The sequence below is a fragment of the Lissotriton helveticus genome, chromosome 1_1, assembly GCF_964261635.1.
Source record: "Lissotriton helveticus chromosome 1_1, aLisHel1.1, whole genome shotgun sequence".
Classification (NCBI taxonomy): domain Eukaryota; kingdom Metazoa; phylum Chordata; class Amphibia; order Caudata; family Salamandridae; genus Lissotriton; species Lissotriton helveticus.
The window spans coordinates 1,186,721,070-1,186,746,216 of NC_136057.1; the positions used below are offsets into that span (position 1 = coordinate 1,186,721,070).

General features: G+C 45.6%; 1 protein-coding gene across 1 annotated transcript in view; it reads left to right on the plus strand.

Moving 5' to 3' along the window:
• The window catches only part of PSMC2 (proteasome 26S subunit, ATPase 2), a 116,867-nt gene that overhangs the window by 87,665 nt on the left and 4,055 nt on the right, over nucleotides 1–25,147 (plus strand). The window contains exons 5-10 of the mRNA XM_078679460.1: nucleotides 4,264–4,395; nucleotides 5,751–5,823; nucleotides 5,922–6,017; nucleotides 7,050–7,214; nucleotides 7,580–7,667; nucleotides 9,613–9,815. Of these exons, the coding sequence (XP_078535586.1) occupies nucleotides 4,264–4,395; nucleotides 5,751–5,823; nucleotides 5,922–6,017; nucleotides 7,050–7,214; nucleotides 7,580–7,667; nucleotides 9,613–9,815 (757 nt within the window). The remainder of the gene's footprint in view (nucleotides 1–4,263; nucleotides 4,396–5,750; nucleotides 5,824–5,921; nucleotides 6,018–7,049; nucleotides 7,215–7,579; nucleotides 7,668–9,612; nucleotides 9,816–25,147) is intronic.

The following is a 25,147-nucleotide window of genomic DNA, read 5'->3' on the forward strand; positions in this document are numbered from 1 at the left end:
CCCTACTCAATGCAGCATTTCGAGAGTAGAGAAGGACTGAGATATGTAACTGCTTTACGCTCCAAGAACACTCAACGGATAGTGCAGGCTTACTCTGGGGCGCATTTAGAGCAGTTACATGTGTTGTATGTATTTCCAACTGCAAAAAACAACAAGTGATGGACTGAATGTGGATCAATGTCACACACTCCCCCAGTCAAAAGATCTGGGCCCAAATCCATCGTTTTTTTGCACTCCACACCACCCTGGGTCAGATAATGGCTTTATGCAAATCAGCTCTGACCCTGTTGCCCCATGGGAACAGTCCAGTCCGAACTACAACAGCCATATCTTTCCCAGACCGGAATCTAGCATCCGAGGACCGGACCGGTTTCGAGGTAACACCTCTCTTCAGCCCGGCTAGCTTGACTCCCTGTATTTCCAACAGCACGGCATTCATAGAATGGTTTATGATCACCTGAAGAGATTGGTAACGGATTCCCACAACTCGAACACTAGGAGATGTTAAAGCAAAACTCACTCAGTTCATGGAGGTGGCAGACTGGGAGATTAAGCACTTTAGGGCCAGATGTTTAAAAGGGTTTTGCCCATTCTGTGCCTATGGAGAAGTGTGTTGATACATATGGCCCTTAGTCACCACGCCAAGGCCAGAGTTTATAGTGAGGGAGAGAAACCGGGCAGAACATTAGCCGCAACACTGCCACCAGCTGGTATTGCCAACGATGTAATCCAGATTCAGAATAATTGGGTAAATCTTTATAACCCTGTATAAATACTAGCAGAGTTCAGTGCCTGCTACACTGATCTCTATACATCAGTTCCCTCCACCCAAGTGGTCACCAAATTCTTTGGACAGACATGCTATGATATTGCTACACGGTGCTACACGTCAGCACCTTGACACCTCCTCTGGCCCTAGAGTAGATTAAAGGAGTCATTTCTGGACTACCTACCTGCAAGGCGCCAGGAGGAGATTGGTTTCCTAGCAAATTTTTTAAGGCAATCTCTGTCCTAACCCCATGACTTCTGCAAGTCTTTAAAGAGGTGCACAGTACGGGTTCCCTCCCTCGGTCTTTAAAGGAAGCCGTGATCATCACACTTCTAAAACTGGGCAAATCACCTGATTTGAGTGAATCCTATAGACCACAGACTCATAAATATAGATGGCAGAAACATGGCCAAAGGTTTTTGCCAATAATCTGTTACACCTAATACCTGACGTGGTGCGTCCTGATCAAGTTGCCATTATTCCGGTTAGATCAGCCTCACACAAACTGAAATGCATTTTTGCTCTCATGCATCAACTAAACCCGACTTTGAGGACTGTAGCAGTCTTACTGGATGCTACTAAATTCTTTGATTCCCTGGAGTAGAATTTCCCTTTTGATATTTAAACTAGAATGGGGGATCCTGACCTCCTTTCTTCCTGGGTCCGATTACTCTTACGAGCCGCAAACCCAAGTCCGTTTGAATGGACTACTCTCAGCCCCGATTCCGATCCATAGAGGCATCTGTCAAGGGTGCCTGCTTTAATCCTTATTGTTTGCACTGACATTAGAGCCACTAGCCTGTGGTACTAGGCAGTGCCATGCACATAGACATCTCAACTTCACTTCCCGAAACTTGGTCATTTCCTTATATGCTGATGACATCACGCTTTATCTATGTAAGCCGGATCATTATCTGGTGCCAGTTATTTTAACTCTATTTACAACAAGGGGTGGTGATGGACAGAGTCTCTGAATTAAGCAGAGTACTCTCACCCAGTCAAGAGATCAGGGCCAGATCCAACACCGTTTTTTAGCTCATTGCACCATCCCAGTTTCAGAACCTGGCTGTATGCAAATTAGTCTGTCCCTGGCCCAGTGCATCATGGGAACAGGGCAGACCAGACTACAAAAGCCAATTCTTACACTGGGAAGGAAACAAGCTTCCGGGGACCGGTTTCTGCCATTTCAGGCGTCTTCGGCCCGGCTTGCTTGAATCCTGATGGTGCAATGAGCAAGGGACTCACATCTGAGTATACCCTTCCACGCTTAGGGTGGACAAAATTATTTACAACAAGGGGTGGTGATGGACAGAGTCTCTGAATTAAGCAGAGTACTCTCACCCAGTCAAGAGATCAGGGCTAGATCCAACACCGTTTTTTAGCTCATTGCACCATCCCAGTTTCAGAACCTGGCTGTATGCAAATTAGTCTGTCCCTGGCCCAGTGCATCATGGGAACAGGGCAGACCAGACTACAAAAGCCAATTCTTACACTGGGAAGGAAACAAGCTTCCGGGGACCGGTTTCTGCCATTATTTTAACTCAACTGACATGGGACGGACTCCATAAGAGAGCAGCATGCTTTATACTGTAAGCAGCGGAGCAGTCTTTGGTCCTATCCCCCCCTGAACTCACTTACTACAGACAGGGGATCCACGATAGACTCATGCAATGGGGCCTGTTCACAATGACTGATCTAATCCCAAACAGGGTTCGTTCATCACATTTCCTGACATTGAGACCATGCACCCTACCAAGTCCATGGACTGCTTCATCTATACTAGATTATGGGCAACATGCAGACAGCCTTCTCAGCAGAAACCAAGGCCATGCAAGACACTTAACTTGTTTATGTGAAGTAAGGGTAGGGAAAAGGGTATCACTAGGCTCTACAGGTCAATGCAGACTGAGGACCCTGCTGGGGACATCCTGCACGAATGAAAAGTGGGAACATGATGGCCAAACTCAGCTGACAGAAGACCTTACTGTTGTGCTCAAACAGGAGCAATCTCTCCCAACAATACAAGAGGATGTGGCCGAACGGCTAGAGTGGTCGACCTCAAAGGTGGGGAACTGGGTTCGAGTCTGGCGGGACTTTCAACATCCTGTGATACTGGGCAAGTCACTTAATCTCCCTGTGCCTAACAAAATGTATGTGTCCGTCTGTAACTCATGTAAAGTGCTCTGATACCTTCGGTTTGAGTTAAAACAACTCCCCAAAGAAGAATAGGTTATGTTTACTCCACTTCAGATTTTTGCATCGGTTATACAAAATTCCTGTACTTATACATAGAAGAATGTTGGCGGAGGACACCACCTGTGTGAGATGTCATGATCTGCATGCTGACTTTCTACACTTTGCTTGGCTCTGTCCCTTGATATAGGCAGACTTTTTGGAAATATTCAAGCAGATATTGTCAGTTGGACCTAGATGTATCTCTTTCACCATTGACTGCCCTTCTTGGGTACGCTGCCCTTTTCCCTGTGGGTGTGTGCCGTCTAGCATTTGTGGGCTTCTTATTCGCTAAGAGGAGGGTGGCATGTGTATGGGGAAGAAACCGCTCATCAACAATCCAAGGTTGGCTGTTAGATCTACTCTATTGTTATGAGCAGTTGGACTGCTTTTGTTCCATGCTACCTCGTACCAGCTGATCCAAAGAGATTTGGTCTCCACTACATACCTTCCTTCAAACCACAACGATTCTTGCTGGCTCCCCTGACACACCCATAGGAAGGTCGGATGAATCCCTCATGCAGCGTGTGTGAGATGAGGGCTGACTAACAGTCAGAGGTCAGTGAGTGCCCTCATGTGAAGACTGTCACTAATAGCAGTCGTAAATATTAACCATTCATTTGCTAATATAAAAGAGGTCATTGCTGGAGGGTCTTTTTCAACCTGCTTAGGTTTTTTCTCTAAGGTTTACTATTGATCAAATTGCCATAAATTAAATAAAAATAAAAAAACAGTGGAAACTTTGGTTGGTCAAAGGGCTTAACATCCTTTGCTTGGGTATATCCTATTCACATTCAGACACCTCAAGTATGAAACCTGACGAAATTCCTGCCACATTCCCTTCATTTCAAACTAGATTTCGCAAAGATATTTTCTGTTCGTTTGAAATTCTTTTCTTTAGAAACACCTCTGATAACCATCTTAGTTGTTTATTTAACCTCTTCCCAGACAGCTTTTCCTCTAGCTCCATTTCTAGTTTCCATTACCTTGTTAAGAGCATGGTGTAGAACTAATTGGCATGCAGAAGCTTGCTGGATTTGCAGCTTCCGCCTTTTATCTGTCTCGAACCTCCTGATGTGTCTGTCCATCCAGCTGCGGAGACCGTTAAATGCTGTCTGGACAGTTTCCCTCTATCCCCACCCACCCTGAGAAGTCTCTGCCCCTATTTGAATGTTAAACCGATTTTGCATTAACACTGTGAAAAATTCCTATTCGGTTACAACTAATTTATTTGTTTAACATTTTTCTTTTTCTTGTTTTAGATGTACAAAGATAATCAATGCCGACTCCGAGGATCCCAAGTATATCATCAATGTCAAACAGTTTGCCAAGTTTGTGGTGGATCTCAGTGATCAGGTGGCCCCCACTGACATTGAAGAAGGAATGCGAGTTGGGTAAGAATTGCTTTGTAGAGGTAAATATTGTATTGTGTTAACCGCTGGAGGTAGAGAGTTTCCTACCAATGTTGTGCAAAGGGTCATGGTTACACCAGACTTTAACTCTTTACTCCCACGTTCCAAAAACCGAAGCCTTATGAGATAGGCTTGTGTGGAAGCTTTGGATGCTAGATACTAATTTTGTTTGAATGTCCGCTAACCTAATTTTCTACCCTATATTCACAAACCTAATTAATTGACATGTGCAAAAGATTAGATCTTTGTAAGGGGTTTGTGCTGTAAATGTAAAGACTAGATTAGGGACCTACTGGAGTGAACAACCGCTGAGGGAGTCCACATGCAGTTGACACATAGCTATTCCAGACTGAACGATGACTTAGCGGATTGTGGTATCCCTGTTCAGTCTCTCCTTGTTGGTTCTCTGATGCAGTTGTAAACATGGAGCTTCTGCCTTGAAAGGTGCTCTCATATTTTCCTGTTTTCAACCTTATAGTTACTAAATTTGCTTTGGGATACCTGGCCCCTCTGGTCAAACCGTTGTTGGCAAATGTTTTATAACTATCTGGGTTCTTGCAATGGTATTGTTTCTTGGTATGCATTTTCAATTATTCCCTTCTGTTTAAATAAATGGCAGTATCGAAGCATTCAAAATAAAAGTGGTCTGCGTTAAACGAAGGCCACAAGTGCACAAGATGCCCTAGAGATTAGTAGAACATATTTGGCATCACTGGAATCACACAGACTCCTTGAATGGTTGCAGACCCCTAAATAGCGCCAGGAAATAATACTTGCCTACGCACAAAAATGTTTAGAGGGTGCAAAACAATTGTAAAGGGGCAGTTTTCCCTGTCCAGTCTAGATTTCTGCTAGATTGACGAAGGGAAGTGGTTTGTGAAATTGGCATTCACTTCAGTGGCAGTGCCACATTTACCTGGGGTGTCTGCAGGCCGAAGAACCTGGGTTACTTCTCGGTGGCTTAACACTTACAGGATTACTGCCCGTCTTCCCCATCTTTCTTTGCCAGCAATGCTGTTCACCAGGGCAGCGCTCATTGATTCTGAAGAGGAGCCTCTGTACCACTCTTGCACTAAACTGCATTCCTGGGGATGTCATAGGTCTTGGGGCAACAACAAAGATTTGATAAATCTTGCAGCTTCCACATATTGGATTGCCTCGTTTTAGAGCTTGCAGCTATTGCTTTTTTCTTTCAGGATTTAGATACTGGGTCCCGTTTGGCCACATCCAGTAATAATTTGGAAATTGTACCTCTTGTGAATGAGCTTTTAGCACACTAAAGTAGTTTCGTCTTAAGGGTGAATCATTTCTTTACCTTGTTTTCTTTTGTATTCTAGTGTAGACAGAAATAAGTATCAGATCCACATACCGCTGCCTCCGAAGATTGACCCAACAGTCACAATGATGCAAGTAAGTGCCTGTATATTGTACTTGTGTCGTAACAATGGTGGGAACTCATTAGTTCAGTTTCACAACTGATGAAATATGTACTCCCTTTTTTCACAAAGGTGGAGGAGAAGCCTGATGTCACTTACAGCGATGTTGGTGGATGCAAAGAACAGATAGAGAAACTGAGGGAGGTTGTTGAAACACCTCTGCTTCATGTAAGTTACATGTTCAGTGCACAATGTTTCCTTTCGAGAAGAAAGAAAAGATTTGAAGAAAGCACAGACCGAGTGGTAGTGGAGATTTTATTGCAGCCTCTAGTTGAGAAGCTTTATAAAAGACAGTATATTTAAGAGTTTGGTCTGTTACCCTGTTCTTGATTGACATATTGTGCATCTTCCCTCCATTTAGTGGTTGGGAAAAGCTTTTAGTTTACTTGAATCCAATGTTTTGGATGTCGACAGAAAGTGGATACAGCATAACTCATTATTACATGGATCAGAAACCGAGAAGGTCCTACATAGTGGACAACATCAGTAGATAATTTTTCAGCTGTAAATTTGGAGGCATATTTACTTTCTGGTCTAAAGAATCAAATCTGTGTCATTGCTGCAGAAGATCTATACACATTACACAATGCCAAGGAGAATGGACTTTGTAGATGTCTGCTGTGTGTGACACTGTACTTTTTCTCATTGCCCTCATTATGGCTTGTACTGACTTCACCTATGATCAGTGCCTGGCCAAAATTATGTATTCAAGATAACAAGACGTTTTTCAAAACCCAGCCGCTAGATAATGGGAGGATGCACATCATGTGAAACTAGAATAGCCTGAAGCTGGTAACATTTTTGTAGGTACGCAGCGTTTTTCCTCATTAGTAATCATCTTATACTGGAGTCTCAAATGCATTACCTGTGATTAGTAATTTATTAAAAAGCCCCATATGGAGAAGGAATTTGACATCTTGCTATGATCTGTTCCTTGAATGAGAAGCATATCTTCCGGTGCTTGGAAGAGTTGCTCCTCAGCAAAACTTAAAGGTACAAAGTGGAGTTTGAGCAGTGTCTTATTAGCGATGTGCTCCTAATTCCATGGGCACAGATAATTGAAACTGGATTCATTGTCGTTGGGTTTGGGCTAGATCATTTGTGACAACTGCTATGTGCTGGATATGGTTGGACAGCTGCAGATTTGTTGAAATGTGGGTTATTATTTATTTTCTAATTCGATTTCTTGTATCTTTACAGCCTGAGCGCTTTGTTAATCTTGGAATTGAACCTCCAAAAGGTGTTCTGCTTTTTGGTCCACCAGGTACAGGAAAAACTTTGTGTGCTCGTGCTGTAGCCAACAGAACAGATGCCTGCTTCATCAGAGTAATTGGCTCAGAGTTGGTGCAGAAATATGTTGGTGAGGTAATGTCATGTCATTTTTAATCGTGGAAGTAAACAAACCCCAGTTCAGCTAAATTGCCTCAAAACCTTTTCTACTCTTTTTACTCATTAATGTTTGTCTACATGCCCGTCGATAATCACTGGTCCCATGTTTGCTTCTAGCAGAATTTTGCCAGTGGTAGACTACAGATTAATACTTTGTTCTTTCTGAAAACAAGTTGTCCGAACGGTTTATAAAATGACCTGTTTCCATGTTTTTGTAGACATTCTTATCTGATTGTATTTCTTCTACTCAGTAAACCAAGGAGCCATTTAGTGTAATCTCTAAAATACAGTATGTCACTTTTCTTCCCTAATTGATTTTCTCTTAAATCTTTTTCACACAGGGAGCGCGAATGGTCCGGGAGCTTTTTGAAATGGCCAGAACAAAGAAAGCATGTCTGATATTCTTTGATGAAATTGATGCCATTGGGGGTAGGCTTCCCTCTGCTTAACCTTCCTGCCAGTTACTAATTTGCATCCCTTCTAAATACGTACATGTAACACAGCCACAAGAAAAGAAAGGCATTTTTAGTTTGGCTCTTTTGGATATAGCGCACCTCTTTGAATTTAATTTTTACTGTAGACCTTATCTGTTATTGTGCTTAAGTGTATGGGTGCATGGGTTTGTATATATTTTTAGCTACCTACACTCTTGTGCAGACAATCTTACGTCTCCCCTCGCTGATTTACGTACGTTTAGTATCCATTTATTTTGGAAGCAGTAGATTTTTCCATGTTCGCTTAGGAAGTGTCACTTATTGCCTTTCAAATTATACGGAGTGCAGAGCGACCAGAAATCTAACCCAAGTTCTCGTAGTGAGTCACAGATGTAGCTTTTTAATCTCTTGGCAGTGAAATGGTTTTGCTTCCGCTCCAGTTTTACAAAACATTTCATGTACAAACATATAGTAGCGCATTTTTACAATTTCACACAATAATGCAAGTACAGTATGTGTACCTAAGTGTTTCTAGCTGTATCTGCCTGTTTAGCAGTGTAACTGTGTATGTTTAACAAAGCGTATGTGGCAGGTGCCCAAATTCTGAATACGTACTAAAAAGAAGAAAACCTGGTATCCTAATTACTTATATAATGTTTTTACAACAACCACACCATATTCTTTCGGTGATTGGGTTATTTATTCACCCTATTTTTATCAACTCTTTCTTTAGGAAGGACTTATTAGACCAAAAACCCTTTTCTTACTACTTCCTGTGCCCCTTACTGGAACTTATGCACATACCTGCCAATGTCGTGAACACTTTTCTTTTTAGCTATATTTTCAATGATCATGCGTCTCTCTCAATGTGAAATAGTAGATCTACTCTTCGTGATTGTCTGTGAATAATAAAGTTGAATTTGAAAAAACGGAACAAATACTCTTATTTATGGCTTGGTACTGCTATTCTTGAATGACAAACATACCTTCAACAAATCCGAATAGTGGTGATACGCTGTTTCTGATGATCCGCTTTTCTTTGGGCACGAATGCAAACTGACTCTGTAGGGAGAATCGACATCCCCGTAAACATATGGCCCACGTTTTATACGCATTATACAGCTGCCATCACGGGGGACTTGCATATGCGCAACATACCTACAGTCCTTCCCAAAGAAAGAGTTGATAAAAATAGGGTGAATAAATAACCTAATCACCGAAAGAATATAGGGTGGTTGTTGTAAAAACATTATATAAGTAATTAGGATACCAGGTTTTCTTCTTTTTAGTACGTACAAGGCCTTACCTGGGTCCTGTCCATTGGGCCAAACCCCCCCTTTTTGTATTCAAATCCTGAATACAGCATATCTCGAAAAGACGGCGCAAGCGCTGCCTAGGTGAGACCTAAAAATGGCCCCCTAACAACGGGTGGAGTTATCGATGCCAGTAGGGAGTGTGAGAACCACAATCTATAGAGGACTCCAAGTGTACACTCTGTCAGTAGGTTGTCCTTAGGCCAAATTAGTACATAGCATTATTATCTGAGGTCAAGAAGTGGAATTCTAAAGGCAGTGCAAAACTCGTTGAACCTAAGGATCCATCCTGTGGTATTGTATGTTAGGGTGTGTCACTGTCAGTATGTTTTTGGATGTGTTCTGTACAAATCTGAGTGCAGCTTAATATACGCACATTGTAGTCCTTGGGGAAGTTGGACCACATGTGGACATTGGGATATTTTTTGATGTACTCTAGGATGTTTTCAAATGACTATTTTCACATCCTTCGTATCCAGTGTCTTATAAATGACATGGTAAAATTACCTTGTTACAGCAAATGTTCTCGTTCTGCAGTGTACTTAAGTTTTTGTGCTGGAATGATTACACTCTTGTCTACAAAGTATTTTGATGTGAAACAAGCCTTGTATTTGTTATCCCATTTAGGTGCTCGTTTTGATGATGGGGCTGGTGGTGATAATGAAGTGCAGCGTACTATGCTGGAGCTGATCAACCAACTGGATGGCTTTGATCCTAGAGGAAATATTAAAGTGCTTATGGCAACCAACAGGCCCGACACATTGGATCCTGCTCTGATGCGACCTGGACGGCTGGACAGGAAGATTGAATTTAGCCTGCCGGACCTCGAGGTCAGAGCGTGATTCTTTGCTCACGCTTTAAGTAATGCATCCTATACTTAGTCGCACCTTGAAAATGACTTGCAGCACGCAAAAGAGGTTTAGATTTCGGGTGTCTGGTTGAATGTCTATAGCTTAATTCAATGATTTAATCATTACTGCAAAAGATATTGAGGCATACGTTGTTATGTTATTTCGCAAAGCATGCTGGTTTGCTGTGAGGTTCAACAGGAATAATGGTTATTTTAGCATATGTGTTGGGTTTGTTACGGCAAGTTTTTCCTTTTCTCCCAGATTCCACACGTAAAACCCTTATTCAGACAATGGTATTAAGCGGCTTAGACTACTGCAACGCTCGCCTGGTCTCAGCCAACGATTCCTTGTTATGCAGATCGCAGGTGGTTCAGAACACAGCAGCACACCTTGTCTTGAATGCCCCCCCGAAAACTGCCTCCCTTCCTCTCCTCCAACAGCTTCATTGGCTCCCGGTGCGTACGCGGATTAAGTTTAAAACCTGCTGTGCTGTTCACAAGGTCTTGTATAACAATGACCCCTCCTATCTCGCGGAGAAATTTAATTACCATTGAATTTCCAGGACTCTTCGCTCAGGAACCAAATCTCTTCTCTTGGTACCCCGGGTCAGGAAATAAAGGTTGGGTGGGAAAGCTTTTTCTGCCTCGCTCCCCTTTATTGGAACCAGCTCCCCTTCAATCTGAGACAATGTTCTGACTATCTCCCATTCAGAAAGCATCTCAAGATCGTTCTGTTCTCAAATCTGCCCTGTCGGCCTTCCTGCAGCACTGTTCGAAGCGCAGAGATACCCCTTTGGGGGTGATATGGGCACTATACAAAACCTATAATTAAATAAATACGACCGTGGGCAGATTACAGTTCATCTAGATTAGTAATACATTCTCATAGACTGGCACAACATTTTGATATGTAATGCCCATGTGCTGACTTATTTACCATGTAGATTTTAAACCTCTGATTAAGTATATATCATGGAGGCACACAGACCCATGCTGCGGCTATGCAGAGGTGCAGAACATAGATCTTTACCCTTTTTACAGCGAAGTTGTGCTTCCCACAGAGCATGTACTCATTTTACCTCCCAGCTTTCGCCACTGGTAGCCTAAACCGTGGCAGTGTTTCCTTACCTGAGGGAACAGTCCTCTATCCCCCGAAGCATTCAATTATTGTCTCGCCTTTGGAAAAAAATCCAACATTCTTCCAAAGCAAAGGTATCTGCGGCCTAAGAAGCAGCCTCCTATTTGCTGTATTCCAGCAGATTTCTTGAAGGTGAAATTACCACTCGATCACATTCACAGATGGTGGTCGGTATTAGACTGAAAAGAGGCACAGAAACTATATTGACAACAATCCAGTGGACCTCCTATTTTCCTAAAAGCAATGCAGTCATTTGACACTGCTACTCTCTGTTCCTGTGAACCAAGCCTTTCTGGTTTCAAGTTAAAAAGAGTCTATTAAAATATCTGGTCCAGCTCTAAAGTGGATTCATTGACCCTTTCAAAATCCAGCCTGCAGATTACAATTGGGGTTGGCTGAACCACAGTCACTAGACCATCGCATGGCAGGCCTAGTCAACAATCTGACCTCATCCTAAATCTCGTAAGGTCACCAACAAACATCCAGGTCTCAAAGAGCTAAGAAAATTGGTGACAGCAGCCATTAGAGGGAGTGCAGAGAACACAACACATACCTCGGCCAATCAAAAAACCCACATTGTACCCTTGACGTGACTCCATCTGCAATATCCCTGTAAGGTAAACCTATTGTTCGAGGCATATGAGCTGTAGATCTTACACTGCGCATTTAATCGCCACCTGGTGTTGGGTTCAGATGATTGCATGTTGTCGTCTTGGAAGAAGTCTTTGTAGTCACGAGATAGGTGACTTCTCCCTTGGACGATAGTGCGCATGGGCATCGGCTCCATCCTTAGTATGTTTTTTCCGCCACTGGGTTCGGATGAAACTTTTCCGCTCCGCTTTGAAAATCGACTTTTCGAAGACTTTGACGCGCAAAACTTTCTAAAACTAACTTTAACTTTAATATACATAGACTCAACCTCTTCACTTCGATTCCGGTCGTCGACGCGGGCCGTCGGGCCTACCCATGCAGTGAGGCCTACACCTCATGGAAAGAACACCATTCAAAAGATGCCCCGAGTGTGGAGCAAAATTTCCACACAGCGACCATCACGAGGTGTGTAACCTGTGTTTATCACCGGAACACGACGAGTCGAACTGCACAGCTTGTGCGTCCTTCCGATCCAAGAAGACCATTCGAGATCAGAGGGCCCGTCGACGCGACATGCAGAGATCAGCTCCGGAACCGGTGGATATCTTGGATGAAGGTCCAAGTGTCCCCGAGGATGATTCAGATCTCCAGATCGTATCTGAGGCAGATGACTCCGATGACTTCATACCATCAGGTCAACGCGTGAGTACAACTGCTGCTACCCAAGCCCAACCACCTAAGGCTAAGGTCAAAACTCCGCCTTCGGGGCCCAGTCGAGACTGAGACATTGCTTCCAAAGCCCCGCCATCGAGCCCGGCTCCGAAAAAATATTAAAGCCTTCTGGTAGCTCCTTACCGAGCAAACCGCACGTGTCGATACGACCAGCTCCCTCGGCACCGAAACCGAAAGAAGTCCGGGTTCCAAAAAAGACCCAGAAACCGTCGACTCCTAAAGACAATATGGCACCGAAACCAATAAACCTGCTTCTACCCCAAAATCTCGGTGCCGAAACCCACTAAACCTGTTTCCGAAGCCTCCAAGCCCTTGAACCAGGCCTTGACTCCGAAAATGATACCTTTGGTGCTGAAAACTACGCCACAGGACTATACAACAACTCCTAAGGCTAAAGACAGATAAAAACCAGGCCCGGAGCCGAAAGAATCAGCGCCGAAAGCAATTTCTGAAGAAGAGCTTTTCAGACCTGATCCTCTGCAAAAGAGCATATACATAGACCCAGAGACAGGACATGTTTCCACCACACCACACAGGAAGATTAAGTCAGATACAGCACCTACACCTCCAGTGCCTGTCAAGAAGAAGGACTCTGCCACATCTCCTATGCACCTTTCTTATCCTGTATCTCCCTCTCCTGCTCTCCCTTTAAACATTTCACCTCAAAATTCTCCACAACATACACCTCCTCAGGATGCTGATGATCAGTATAGCATGGGGTGAGGGAAAGACCCAGACGACCCTTTCCCTACCCTACATGTTTACCAGACTGGGAGTATCCAAACCCACAGGATATACCAGATATTCCTGACCCACATATATATCCATCTAAACCTTCTCCTCCAGAAGACAATATTGGGTTTGGACACTTAATTAATAGGGCTGCCATCTACCACAATGTCACCATGCATTTAGATGAGGCAGAATTGGACTTTTTACTGGACACTTTTGAACTATCCCAAAAATCTGTGCAAATACTGCCAATGATTAAAGCAGTCATTAAACATGCACCAGAAGTGTTTAAAGATCCTGTACGGGCTAGAATCTTAAACCCAAGGATAGAGAAAGTACAGAGCAGCTCCTGGGGATCCTGCTTACATTAAAGGACAGCTACCCTTAGACTCCCTAGTAGTTTCAAATGCTAGGAAAAGGGCAAACTCACAAACAGCAGGAGAAGCACCACCTCCTGATAAAGAATCCAAAATCATAGATGCTTCAGGGAAAAGAATAGCTGCCAAAGCTAGTAATGCATGGCGCATTGCTAACACACAGGCCCTCCTAGCAAGATATGACAGGGCTCACTATGATCAGCTAGAAAAGCTCCTACAACATCTACCTGATCAATATAAGGCACAAGCAGATGACCTCATACAAGAGGGTAAGCTTATATCTAATGCCTCCATTAAATGCGCACTAGATGTAGCAGATACTGCATCCAGGGCAATAAACACCAGTGTCGTTCTTAGACGTCACGCTTGGCTACGCATTTCAGGATTTAAGCAAGAGGTACAGACCACTATCTTAAATCAACCATTCAACCAACAACAATTGTTTGGTCCAGAAGTAGACACAGCCCTTGGAAAAAATGAAAAAAGACACTGACACAGCCAAGTCTATGGGAGCTCGGCAGTCCACCCAAGCTAGAGGCTCCTTTCGTCGCTCCTTCTACAGAGGAGGCTCCAAACAAGCTGGAGCAGCTTCCTTCAAGACAAATACACAAGCATCCTCTAATAAAGGATACTTCAGAGGGGGTACAGAGTTAATAACAATAAGGGAAGAGGTCGAGGTAACAACAACAATCGATCCTCTTCCACCACTAAACAGTGACTTCCTTCAACTCCCCCAACAGCATACCACTCCTGTAGGGCGGAGATTAACACAGTTCCTACCTGTCTGGAACTCCATCACAACAGACAGGTGGGTAAGACCGATTATCCAGTATGGTTACTGCCTAGAGCTTAGAGCTACCCCTCCAAATATACCACCCAGACAGCATCCAATGTCCACAGACCATCTAACGCTGCTCCAACAAGAGGTTCTCTCATTGCTACAAAAAGATGCAATAGAGCTAGTTCCATTGCAACATCAAGGAACAGGAGTCTACTCACTCTACTTTCTATTACCCAAAAAGGATGGGACACGAAGACCAATTTTAGATTTGAGGCCTCTCAATCTGTACATACACTCAGATCATTTTCACATGATCACTTTACCACAAATGCTCCCATTATTGCAACAAGGCGATTTCCTCACTACACTAGACCTCAAAGAAGCCTACTTTCACATTCCCTTACATCCTTCTCACAGGAAGTATCTCCGGTTTGTGCTAGAAGGACAACACTATCAATTCAAAGTCCTTCCATTCGGGGTAACAACAGCACCAAGAGTGTTCACAAAGTGCTTAGCAGTAGTAGCAGCACATCTCAGAAGACAACAGATCCATGTCTTCCCATACTTAGACGATTGGCTTATAAAAGCCAAGTCATTCAACCAGTGTGTTCAACACACATCTCAAACAATTCAGACACTGCACAACTTGGGGTTTACAATAAACCACACCGTCACATCTACAGCCCTCTCATGTACATCAATACCTAGGGGCTACCATAAACACCAGTACAGCTCTAGCTTATCCCAGTCCAGCCATGATACAGAGCATTCAAACCTTAATCTCAAGGTTTCAAAACCAACACTCTCTTCCAGCCAGAGTATTCATGCAACTAATAGGCATGATGGCATCTTGCATTTTTATTGTACCATATGCAAAACTACACATGCGTCCATTGCAGGAATGTCTAGCACATCAGTAGAATCAGGCACAAGGACAACTGACAGACCTGGTGTTGGTGGACAGCCGCACACATCGCTCTCTGCAATGGTGGAACACCAAAAACTTGTCCAGAGGGCGGACGTTCCTCGAGCCTGTTCCACAGATAGTACTGACAACAGACGCATCCCTGACAGGATGGGGAGCACATCTGCTCCACCAGACAACTCAGGGAAGATGGACTGCTCAACAAAAGGGGCTTCACATCAATCACCTAGAGTTCACGGCGACTTTCCTGGCACTGAAGTCCTTCCAAGTACACATACAAAACAAAGCTGTCTTAATCCGAACGGACAACATGACAGCCATGTACTACATACAGAAACAAGGAGGCACACATTCGCTGCAACCGTCCCAGCTCGCACAAAACATTTGGAGATGGGCCATTCCACAAAAGATATATCTGCTTGCAGAACACCTTCCAGGAGTTCACAATCAGATAGCTGATCTGTTAAGTCGACAGACACAACAGATTCACAAATGGGAACTACATCTGCAAGTTCTTCAACCATTCTTTCACAAGTGGGGTCATCCAGACATAGACCTGTTTGCCACACACGAAAACGCAAAATGCCCAACCTTTGCCACCAGGTTTCCACACCCGTTGTCCAAGGGCAATGCGATATGGATGAACTGGTCAGGCAGATTTGCGTATGCTTTTCCGCCAACCCCACTAATACCACTAGTGGTACGCAAGCTCAGACAACAGTCTCTGAAACTGATCCTGGTAGCTCCCACATGGGCACACCAACCGTGGTTCACCACACTACTAGAACTCTCTCTAGTTCCACACCAAAAACTGTCTCCGACACCATCAATGCTAACGCAGAACCATGAAGACATCAGGCATCCAGATCCAAGTCAACTGAATCTGGCGATCTGGCTCCTGAAGTCTTAGAGTTTGGTTACGTTAACCTACCACCAGACTGTATGAATATCATTAAAGAAGCCAGAAGACCTACTACTAGAGCTTGCTATGCTGCAAAATGGAAGAGATTTGCCATTTACTGCACTAACAATCAAATTGATCCTCTAGATGCTTCCATCCAAAATATCATCTGTTACCTTCTCCATTTACAAAGATGTAATCTAGCATATTCATCTATACGTTTACATCTTGCAGCCATTACAGCATATCTACAAAACAGACAACATATGTCAATATTTAGAGTACCTGCAATCAAGGCTTTTATGGAAGGATTAAAGAGAATCATTCCTCCTAGGTTACCATCATCTCCAGTGTGGAACCTAAACATTGGGCTTACAAGGCTCATGGGCCCCCCTTTTGAACCTTTACATAAATGTGAATTGCAGTTCGAGGCATGTGGGCTGCTAAATTCATATCTAGTGCATAGATCGCCGCCTAGTGTTGGGTCCGGATGATTGCACATTGTTGTCCTGGAAGAGTCTTCGAAGTATCACGAGATAGGTGGCTCCTCCCCTGGACTACAGTGCGCATGGGCATCGACTCCATCCCCAGATTGTTTTTTTCCGCCATTGGGTTCGGATGTGGTTACGACGTCTCCGTGTCGGAACCGAAAAAAGTTTGTTCTTAAGGCCAAAAGGCCTTCGTTACCTGCGTCGGTATTGTTTGCGAACGGTCTCGAGCGTTGTCCGACTCTCTGAGCCGGAAATCTACGGAGTCAAGTAACTCTTCGGACATCGAGGCCCTCTCGTCGCAGCAAGACCCGACGAACTTAACATGGAGCGGAGCCCGTTCAAGTTCTGCCCCGTCTGTGGATCCAAATATCCACATATCGATGTGCATCCGGTCTGTAATAAATGCCTATCACCGGACCACAACGAAGAAAACTGCATGGCCTGCTTTAAGTTCAGGTCCAAGAAGACGCTCAAGCATCGGCGCGCGGCGCGCCTCGAGGCCCAGCGAGCGGCGCCGGCACCCGACGACATATTCGACGACCCCGCGGAAGAAGGCGGTAGCCATCATCTCCAGATTTCACCACCGCCGACGGAGGTCCAGGCCGATCCCGAGGAACACGTCGAAGGACAGGCCCAAGACCTTGAATACGTCGAGGAGGTAGGGGACGACGAAGAAGTTTATGGGGCCGCGGAAGATAGCTCAGAGGAAGAGCTATGCCCCGAAGTCTACATTACTCAGGCTCAGGTCACGGGATCGCCACTCGGCCTTACCCACGACCCTGCACCGCTATCCCCGGCCCGCCTTCTGGCCCGGCCACGGACACTCAAGCGGAGCCGCCATTTCACATATCGAAACCGAAACCAAAACCTTCGGATTCGACGGCACCAAAGATGGCCGACGTCCAGCCAAAATCGAAACCGAAACCATCGGATTCGACAACACCTAAAATGGCCGACGTCCAACAAAAAGTATCGAAGCCTGCTCCTTCATCGACTCCGTCGCCCTCAGGCCCACCGAAGTCGAAGAAGGCTGTCGAGTCGACAGCGTCGCAAAAGGTGCGCAAGGAGCCATCCTCTAAGAAGGCCGTCCATCAAGTGTCGAGCACAGTTGCTCCGGCACGGACATCTAAGACTGTTGACACGCCTTCGGACGCTCCTCCGGCGCCATCAAGTAAACGCGCAATCGAATCGAAAGCGACTAAAGGCCACGACCCGAAGGCCGCAGGCACTACGCATCGGCACATGGATGCCGGATCTGCAGCAATGGCGTCGGCGCCAAAGACTCCAACGGAGCCGCGACACGTTGCAGCCGAGGATTCGTCGACGCAAATCTCATCCACACCGGGGGACTCCGACGCCACCGAACATCGGCCGTCGGTTACCAAACCCTCTGCCTCCTTCACAAAGCAGGTGACCGACTCCCTCAAACGTATTCGGGAGAAGACTTTGTCGTCAACGGCTTCCACGACATCGGCTCCAAAATCGGTGGACACACCTCCAAAGACCTCGACCAAGCTTCTCTACACTCTGCCACCTAAGGTGGCACCGAAAGCATTTGCACCGAGATCGGTGCCAAAAATCGCTAACACGTCGGATCCTTCGACGCAAAAGGCCCGCTCGGATCAGCATCAAGCCTCAGAAGAACAATCTGAGCATTACATCGATGCCCACACAGGGAAATTGACCCTCTACAAGAGGAAAATCACTTCCCAACCACTGGAATCCTATGTTATTCCACTAAAGAAGAAGAGGCCAGCACAGGACATTCCTGCCCTTGTTGAACCTATTCTGCCACCACCAAGAAGAAGTCCATCTCCTTCACCCAACCAATCAGGAGGAGAGGATGATGAACAAGATGACCAATACAATTTCCCAGTTGACAATGACCCTGATGTTCAGCAGGACTCATATGACGACACTGGGGACCAAGGTGGACATCAGGTGGTACAAGATCCACAGGGTTTTTGGCCACGTACATCTCCAACAGAGGATTCTGCAGCATTTAATGCTTTAATAGAACGGGCAGCAGCAAATCATGATGTGGACATGCATGCTGACCCGGTGGAGGAAGATTTTTTGTTTGACACTTTCTCTGTCTCAGAAAGAACAGTTAATATACTTCCTATGCTCAAAGGTGACCTTAAACATGCCCCAGAGATCTTTAAGGAACCTACCAGGGCAAGAGTGGTGAACCCACGTATCGAGAAAAAATACAGGCCAGCACCTGGAGATCCTGCATATATTCGTGGACAGTTGCCTCTGGACTCGTTGGTGGTCGCCAATGCCCGCAAGAGGGCAAACTCCCAAACAACGGGTGAAGCTCCTCCCCAGACAAGGAGTCGAAAGTGCTTGAGGCATCCGGCAAAAGGGTGGCTGCGCAGGCTGCCAATGTATGGCGTATAGCAAGCACACAGGCACTATTGGCACGATACGATAGGGCGCATTACGACACCCTAGAACAGCTCCTTCAACACCTACCTGATGAGTTTAAGGAAGCAGCCGAAATGCTCATACAAGAGGGAAAGCTTATCTCAAACGCTGCAATAAAGTGTGCACTTGATGTGGCAGATACAGCGGCTAGGGGAATTAACACTAGCGTCATGTTAAGGCGACAAGCTTGGCTTCGTATATCTGGATTTAAGCCTGACATTCAAACTACAATACTCAACCAGCCCGTCAATCCTGACAGACTGTTTGGTCCAGATGTAGACACCACCCTTGAAAAGATTAAAAAGGACAACGAGACTGCTAAGTCCATGGGGGCGCTTCAGTCACAACAATTCAGGGGAAGCACTTTTCGTCGCTCAGGAGCACGTGGTGTTACCAGAGGACACTTGGGTCAACAAACACAATTCACGAAGGGTGGTGCACAATCCTCGTACCCCAAGCAGGGTAGAGGGGGTTACAGAGGTAACAGTGCCAAGGGCAGAGGCAGAGGGAACAACAACTCCCGTTCCTCTGCCGCCAGCAAACAGTGACTCTCTGTCACTGCCCCCCGACCATACAACACCTGTCGGGGGGAGACTCCAGCAGTTCCTGCCAGTCTGGACGTCCATCACCACAGACAGGTGGGTGAGAAAACTTATCCAGTACGGTTACTGTTTGGAGTTAACATCCACTCCTCCCAACATTCCCCCAAGACACCGTCCTATGTCGGCAGAGCACTTGCACTTATTGCAGCAGGAAGTCCTGGTGATGCTGCAAAAAGGCGCAATCGAGCTCGTACCAGTGGAAGAGGAAGGCACAGGGGTCTATTCCCTGTACTTCCTCATCCCAAAAAAGGACGGATCCCTCAGACCTATTCTGGATCTACGCCCCCTCAACATGTACATACTGTCAGAACACTTTCACATGCTGACACTGCAACAAATTCTTCCCCTGCTCAATCAAGGGGACTTCCTAGCAACCTTGGACCTCAAGGATGCTTATTTCCACATCCCACTCCACCCATCCCACAGAAAATACCTCAGGTTCACCATTCAAAACAGGCACTATCAGTTCAAAGTCCTACCCTTCGGGGTGACTACTGCCCCCAGAGTGTTTACAAAGTGTCTGGCGACAGTGGCGGCGCACCTCAGGAGACAGAACATACATGTCTACCCGTACCTAGACGAGTGGCTTGTTCAAGCAAAGAGTCGGAACAACAGTGCGCCGCAGACATGTCCCACACTATTCAACTCCTTCAGTCTGGGGTTCTCGCTTAACTACCCAAAGTCGCACCTTCAACCAAACCATGTGCGGCAGTATCTGGGCGCAACAATAAACACCCTGACTGCTATGGCTCAGCCAAACCCAGTCAGAATCAACAGCATTCAGTCGCTGATCCAAAAGTTCAGACCGCAACACTCCCTACCAGCGAGAGTGTTCATGCAGTTGATAGGCATGATGGCCTCCTGCATCTTCATAGTCCCGCACGCGAGGTTTTGCACATGCGTCCGCTCCAAGAATGCTTGGCAAATCAGTGGACACAGGCTCGGGGACAACTGACAGACCTAGTGTTGGTGACCGGTCGGGCATACAACTCTCTGCTTTGGTGGAATCCACACAACCTTCGCAAGGGACGACAGTTCCAAGAGCCAGTGCCACAGATAATCCTAACAACGGACGCATCTCTCCAAGGGTGGGGAGCGCATGTGCTCCACTACACTGTGCAGGGACTGTGGTCCACCCAGCAGCAGAAGTTGCACATCAACTACCTGGAATTGATGGCAATCTTCATGGCGATAAAGTCCTTCAAAGTACATTTGTGCAACAAAGTCGTGTTGATCCGGACGGACAACATGACAGCCATGTACTACATCCAAAAGCAGGGAGGTACTCACTCACCACAGCTGTCTCATCTGGCTCAGGACATGTGGAAGTGGGCCATTCAGAGGAACATTTTCCTCATGGCGGAACACCTCCCAGGCAAGGACAATCAGATGGCGGATCTGCTCAGCAGGTACAGCCATCAAATGCACGAGTGGGAGATACATCCATCAGTACTCCACCCGTACTTCCAGCAGTGGGGTCATCCAGAGATAGACCTGTTTGCCACGAGGGAAAACGCAAAATGCCAAAGCTTTGCCGCCAGGTTCCCTCACCCGGAATCGCAAGGGAATGCGATATGGATGAACTGGTCAGGCAAATTTGCGTACGCTTTTCCCCCAGCGCCTCTCATTCCGCTGGTGGCAAGAAAGCTAAAGCAACACTCGATGATTCTCATCCTGGTTGCTCCAACATGGGCACGCCAACCATGGTACACCACGTTTCTAGAACTTTCCGTGGTACCGCATCAAAGGCTGCATCTCACATCCAGGCTCTTGATGCAGAACCATGGCGACATTCAGCATCCAGATCCGCAACAGCTCAATCTGGCGATCTGGCTCCTGAAGTCTTAGAATTTGGCTACCTCAACCTGCCTCCGGAATGCATGGACATCATCCGGGAGGCAAGGAAGCCCACGACCAGAGCTTGCTATGCAGCAAAATGGAAGCGGTTTGTCATTTACTGTACAGACAACAATATCACCCCGCTAGATGCATCCATTCCTAACATCATCTGCTATTTGTTACATCTTTACAAATGCAATCTAGCGTACGCTTCCATTCGGATACATTTATCCGCCATAGCGGCTTATCTCCAGAATAGGCAGCACCTCTCTGTTTTCAGGGTGCCTGCCATTAAAGCCTTCCTAGAGGGACTGAAGCGAGTCATTCCTCCAAGAATACCACCAGCTCCAGTGTGGAACCTCAATGTGGTCCTCACTAGGCTGATGGGCCACCTTTTGAGCCACTGCACTCCTGTGAAATTCAGTTTCTAACATGGAAAGTGGCTTTTCTCATTGCTATCACATCGCTCAGACGTGTTAGTGAGCTGCAAGCGCTCACAATCCAAGAGCCGTTCATCCAAATACATTCCAACAGGGTAGTGCTCTGCACTAACCCCAAATTCCTTCCTAAGGTGGTGTCACAGTTTCATATCAACCAAACTATTGACCTGCCTGCATTCTTCCAAAACCCACAAACAGTAGCAGAAAGAATGCTTCATACATTAGTGGTTAGGAGGGCGTTAATGTACTACATTGACAGAACACAACACTTTAGAAAGACACAACAACTTTTTGTTGCCTTCTCAGCACAGCACAAAGGCAACCCCATTTCCAAAGCAGGAATAGCCAGATGGATTGTTAAGTGCATTCAAATCTGTTATCAAAAGGCTAAACGTACTTTAACAATACCCCCAAGGGCGCACTCCACACGCAAATTGGGGGCCTCCATGGCTTTCCTGGGGAACATTCCCTTGGAAGACATTTGTAGAGCAGCCACATGGTCTACACCACACACATTTACCAAACATTACTGTGTAGATGTGCATTCCAAACAGCAAGCAGCTGTAGGACAGGCTGTTCTCAAGACACTTTTTCAAGCTTCTGCAGCTGGCACGGGCAACAGCCCTTAATGGAGGGACTGCTGTGTATTCTATGCACTAGATATGAATTTAGCAGCCCACATGCCTCGAACTGAATATGCTACTTACCAGTATGCATCTGTTCTTGGCATGTAGGGCTGCTAACATTCATATCGCCCGCCCTCCTCCCCGGTGCCCGTAGCGGCTGCAGATACTCTCTTGCATTCATCATTAGCATGGACATCCTTTACACTATTTCACTCCATCTCTGCCACAATGGCTAAAAACAATCTGGGGATGGAGTTGATGACCATGCGCACTGTAGTCCAGGGGAGGAGCCACCTATCTCGTGATACTTCGAAGACTCTTCCAGGACAACAATGTGCAATCATCCAGACCCAACACTAGGCGGCGATCTATGCACTAGATATGAATGTTAGCAGCCCTACATGCCAAGAACAGATGCATACTGGTAAGTAGCATATTCAATTTCTCACATGGAAAACAGATTTCCTTATTGCTATTAACTCTCTTAGAAGAGCTAGTGAGATACAAGCTTTCACTATACAAGAACCATTTTTACAGTTACACCGTAACAAGGTGGTTCTAAGGACTAATCCTAAATTCCTTCCTAAGGTAATTACTCCTTTTCATCTAAATCAATCGGTAGAGTTACCAGTGTTTTTTCAAAACCCAGACTCTGTAGCAGAAAGAGCCCTACACACACTAGATGTAAAAATAACTCTTCTCTATTACAGTGATAGGACTAAATCCTTTCGTAAAACAAAGCAACTGTTTGCAGCTTTCTCTCCACCACACAAAGGCAACCCCATTTCAAAATCAGGAATTGCAAGGTGGATTGTTAAATGTATACAAATATGCTACAAATATGCTATCACAAGGCAAAACGTACATTAACAGTTCCTCCTAGAGCGCATTCCACACTCAAACTAGGAGCCTCCATGGCTTTCTTAGGGAACATTCCCCTAGAAGACATCTGCAAGGCAGCAACATGGTCTACAAAATACACCTTCACTAAATACTATTGTGTTTATGAGCAAGCTAAGCAGCAAGCTGCAGTAGGCCAAGCTGTCCTCAAAACCCTCTTTCAAACTACTGCAACAGATACAGGTGACCACCGCTAGGAGAGACACTGCTGTACAATCACTGCACAGTGTAAGATCTGCAGCTCATATGCCTCGAACGGAAAATGCTACTTACCAGTATGCATCTGTTATTGGCATGTAGAGCTGCAGATTCTTGCACGCCCTCCCGCCTCCCCGGGGCCTGTATCTGTTCCAGTTCTATCTTAATTAGATATACATGCATGGACATCCTTCCTTCTTTCTACAAACTCCATCATTTCCCATCATGGCGAAAAACAATCTAAGGATGGAGCCGATGCCCATGCGCACTATCGTCCAAGGGAGGAGTCTCCTATCTCGTGACTACAAAGACTTCTTCCAAGACGACAACAACATGCAATCATCCGAGCCCAACACCAGGTGGAGATCTAATGCACAGTGTAAGAACCTGCAGCTCTACATGCTAAGAACAGATGCATACTGGTAAGTAGCATTTTCCTTTTCAAATGCCATGCACCACTTTTCCTCCATTTGTAGGTTATTGGATGTCAGAAACCTTCTGAACTGTACCCAAGTCAGACCTCAAATGTATAATTCTGTTAACACTTGTTTATTCACAAAGGACACTCGCTCCACAATTGTCCATGTTTAATTGAGCACTCTGAAGTGCATTCTAGGCGATATGGTAATGCTGTGTAAATAAATGTCTGATAATGCTCAAATAAATATTATAAAACACTTCACCCTGTAAGGGTAGAGATTTCTAACAAATTTTCGTAATGAAAAGGAAAACATATTGGCATCTTGTAGAAGAGGGTTTATACGTGACTCTCCTGCATTGATGCATTACCAACCAGTGTTCTGAATACTGAACACCATTTGGGACAGAGGCTTCTAACTGTAGATTCCTTACCTTTTACATATGCCCCAGGTGTCACACTGGGTCTGAAAACTTTTTAGCAGTACATCTGCGTGCCATTAGGTAGCACTGTGGGTCTTAACAGATGCCGTTCTGCCCTGCAAATGACATGCAGAGCCAATATAGGTGCCTCTCCCTTATGCTGAAGTCAGTTCCCTAAATTATAGATTTTAAACCTTGGAAGAACTGTCACAAGCAAATGTCTGTGTCCGATCCTCATCAGGCTTGCCTGTGGTGCCTGGGTTCGAGTTACGATGACAATGCCTTCTGCGAGTGGCAGTGATAACCCAACGGCCTCATAGGACAACGAGGTGAAACTCTGTCGCTAAGCTCCGAAAGACTACACTTCCAAGTGTCACTCTTGGTCCCGGTTCCAGTCCAGAAGTTGCAGAGTTCGATCATAGTCACGCTTTAAATTTTCAGGTGATTCCAAGAAAAACATAAAAAATCTACGTGGGACTCGCTTCCCTTCACTCTCGTACTCCTGAGAAGGAGCATGGGTATCACCATGCCTTGATCGCGCTCCTAAAGTCGGTGTACTTTGTTGCTCATCCTGTAGCCTGTTCTGGCACCAACCCAAGTTTACAAGACCCACTGTGACACTGAGGCAGATAAATATTTCTGCATGACCAAGCTCTGAATCTTTGGATCCTTTCCAACTCCCTCTGGCTCGCCTGCGGGCCCCAAGGATCCCGGAAGCCATTCATTAGGGACACCCCAGGTGAGTTCGCCCTTGGGGCCAGGTGGATCC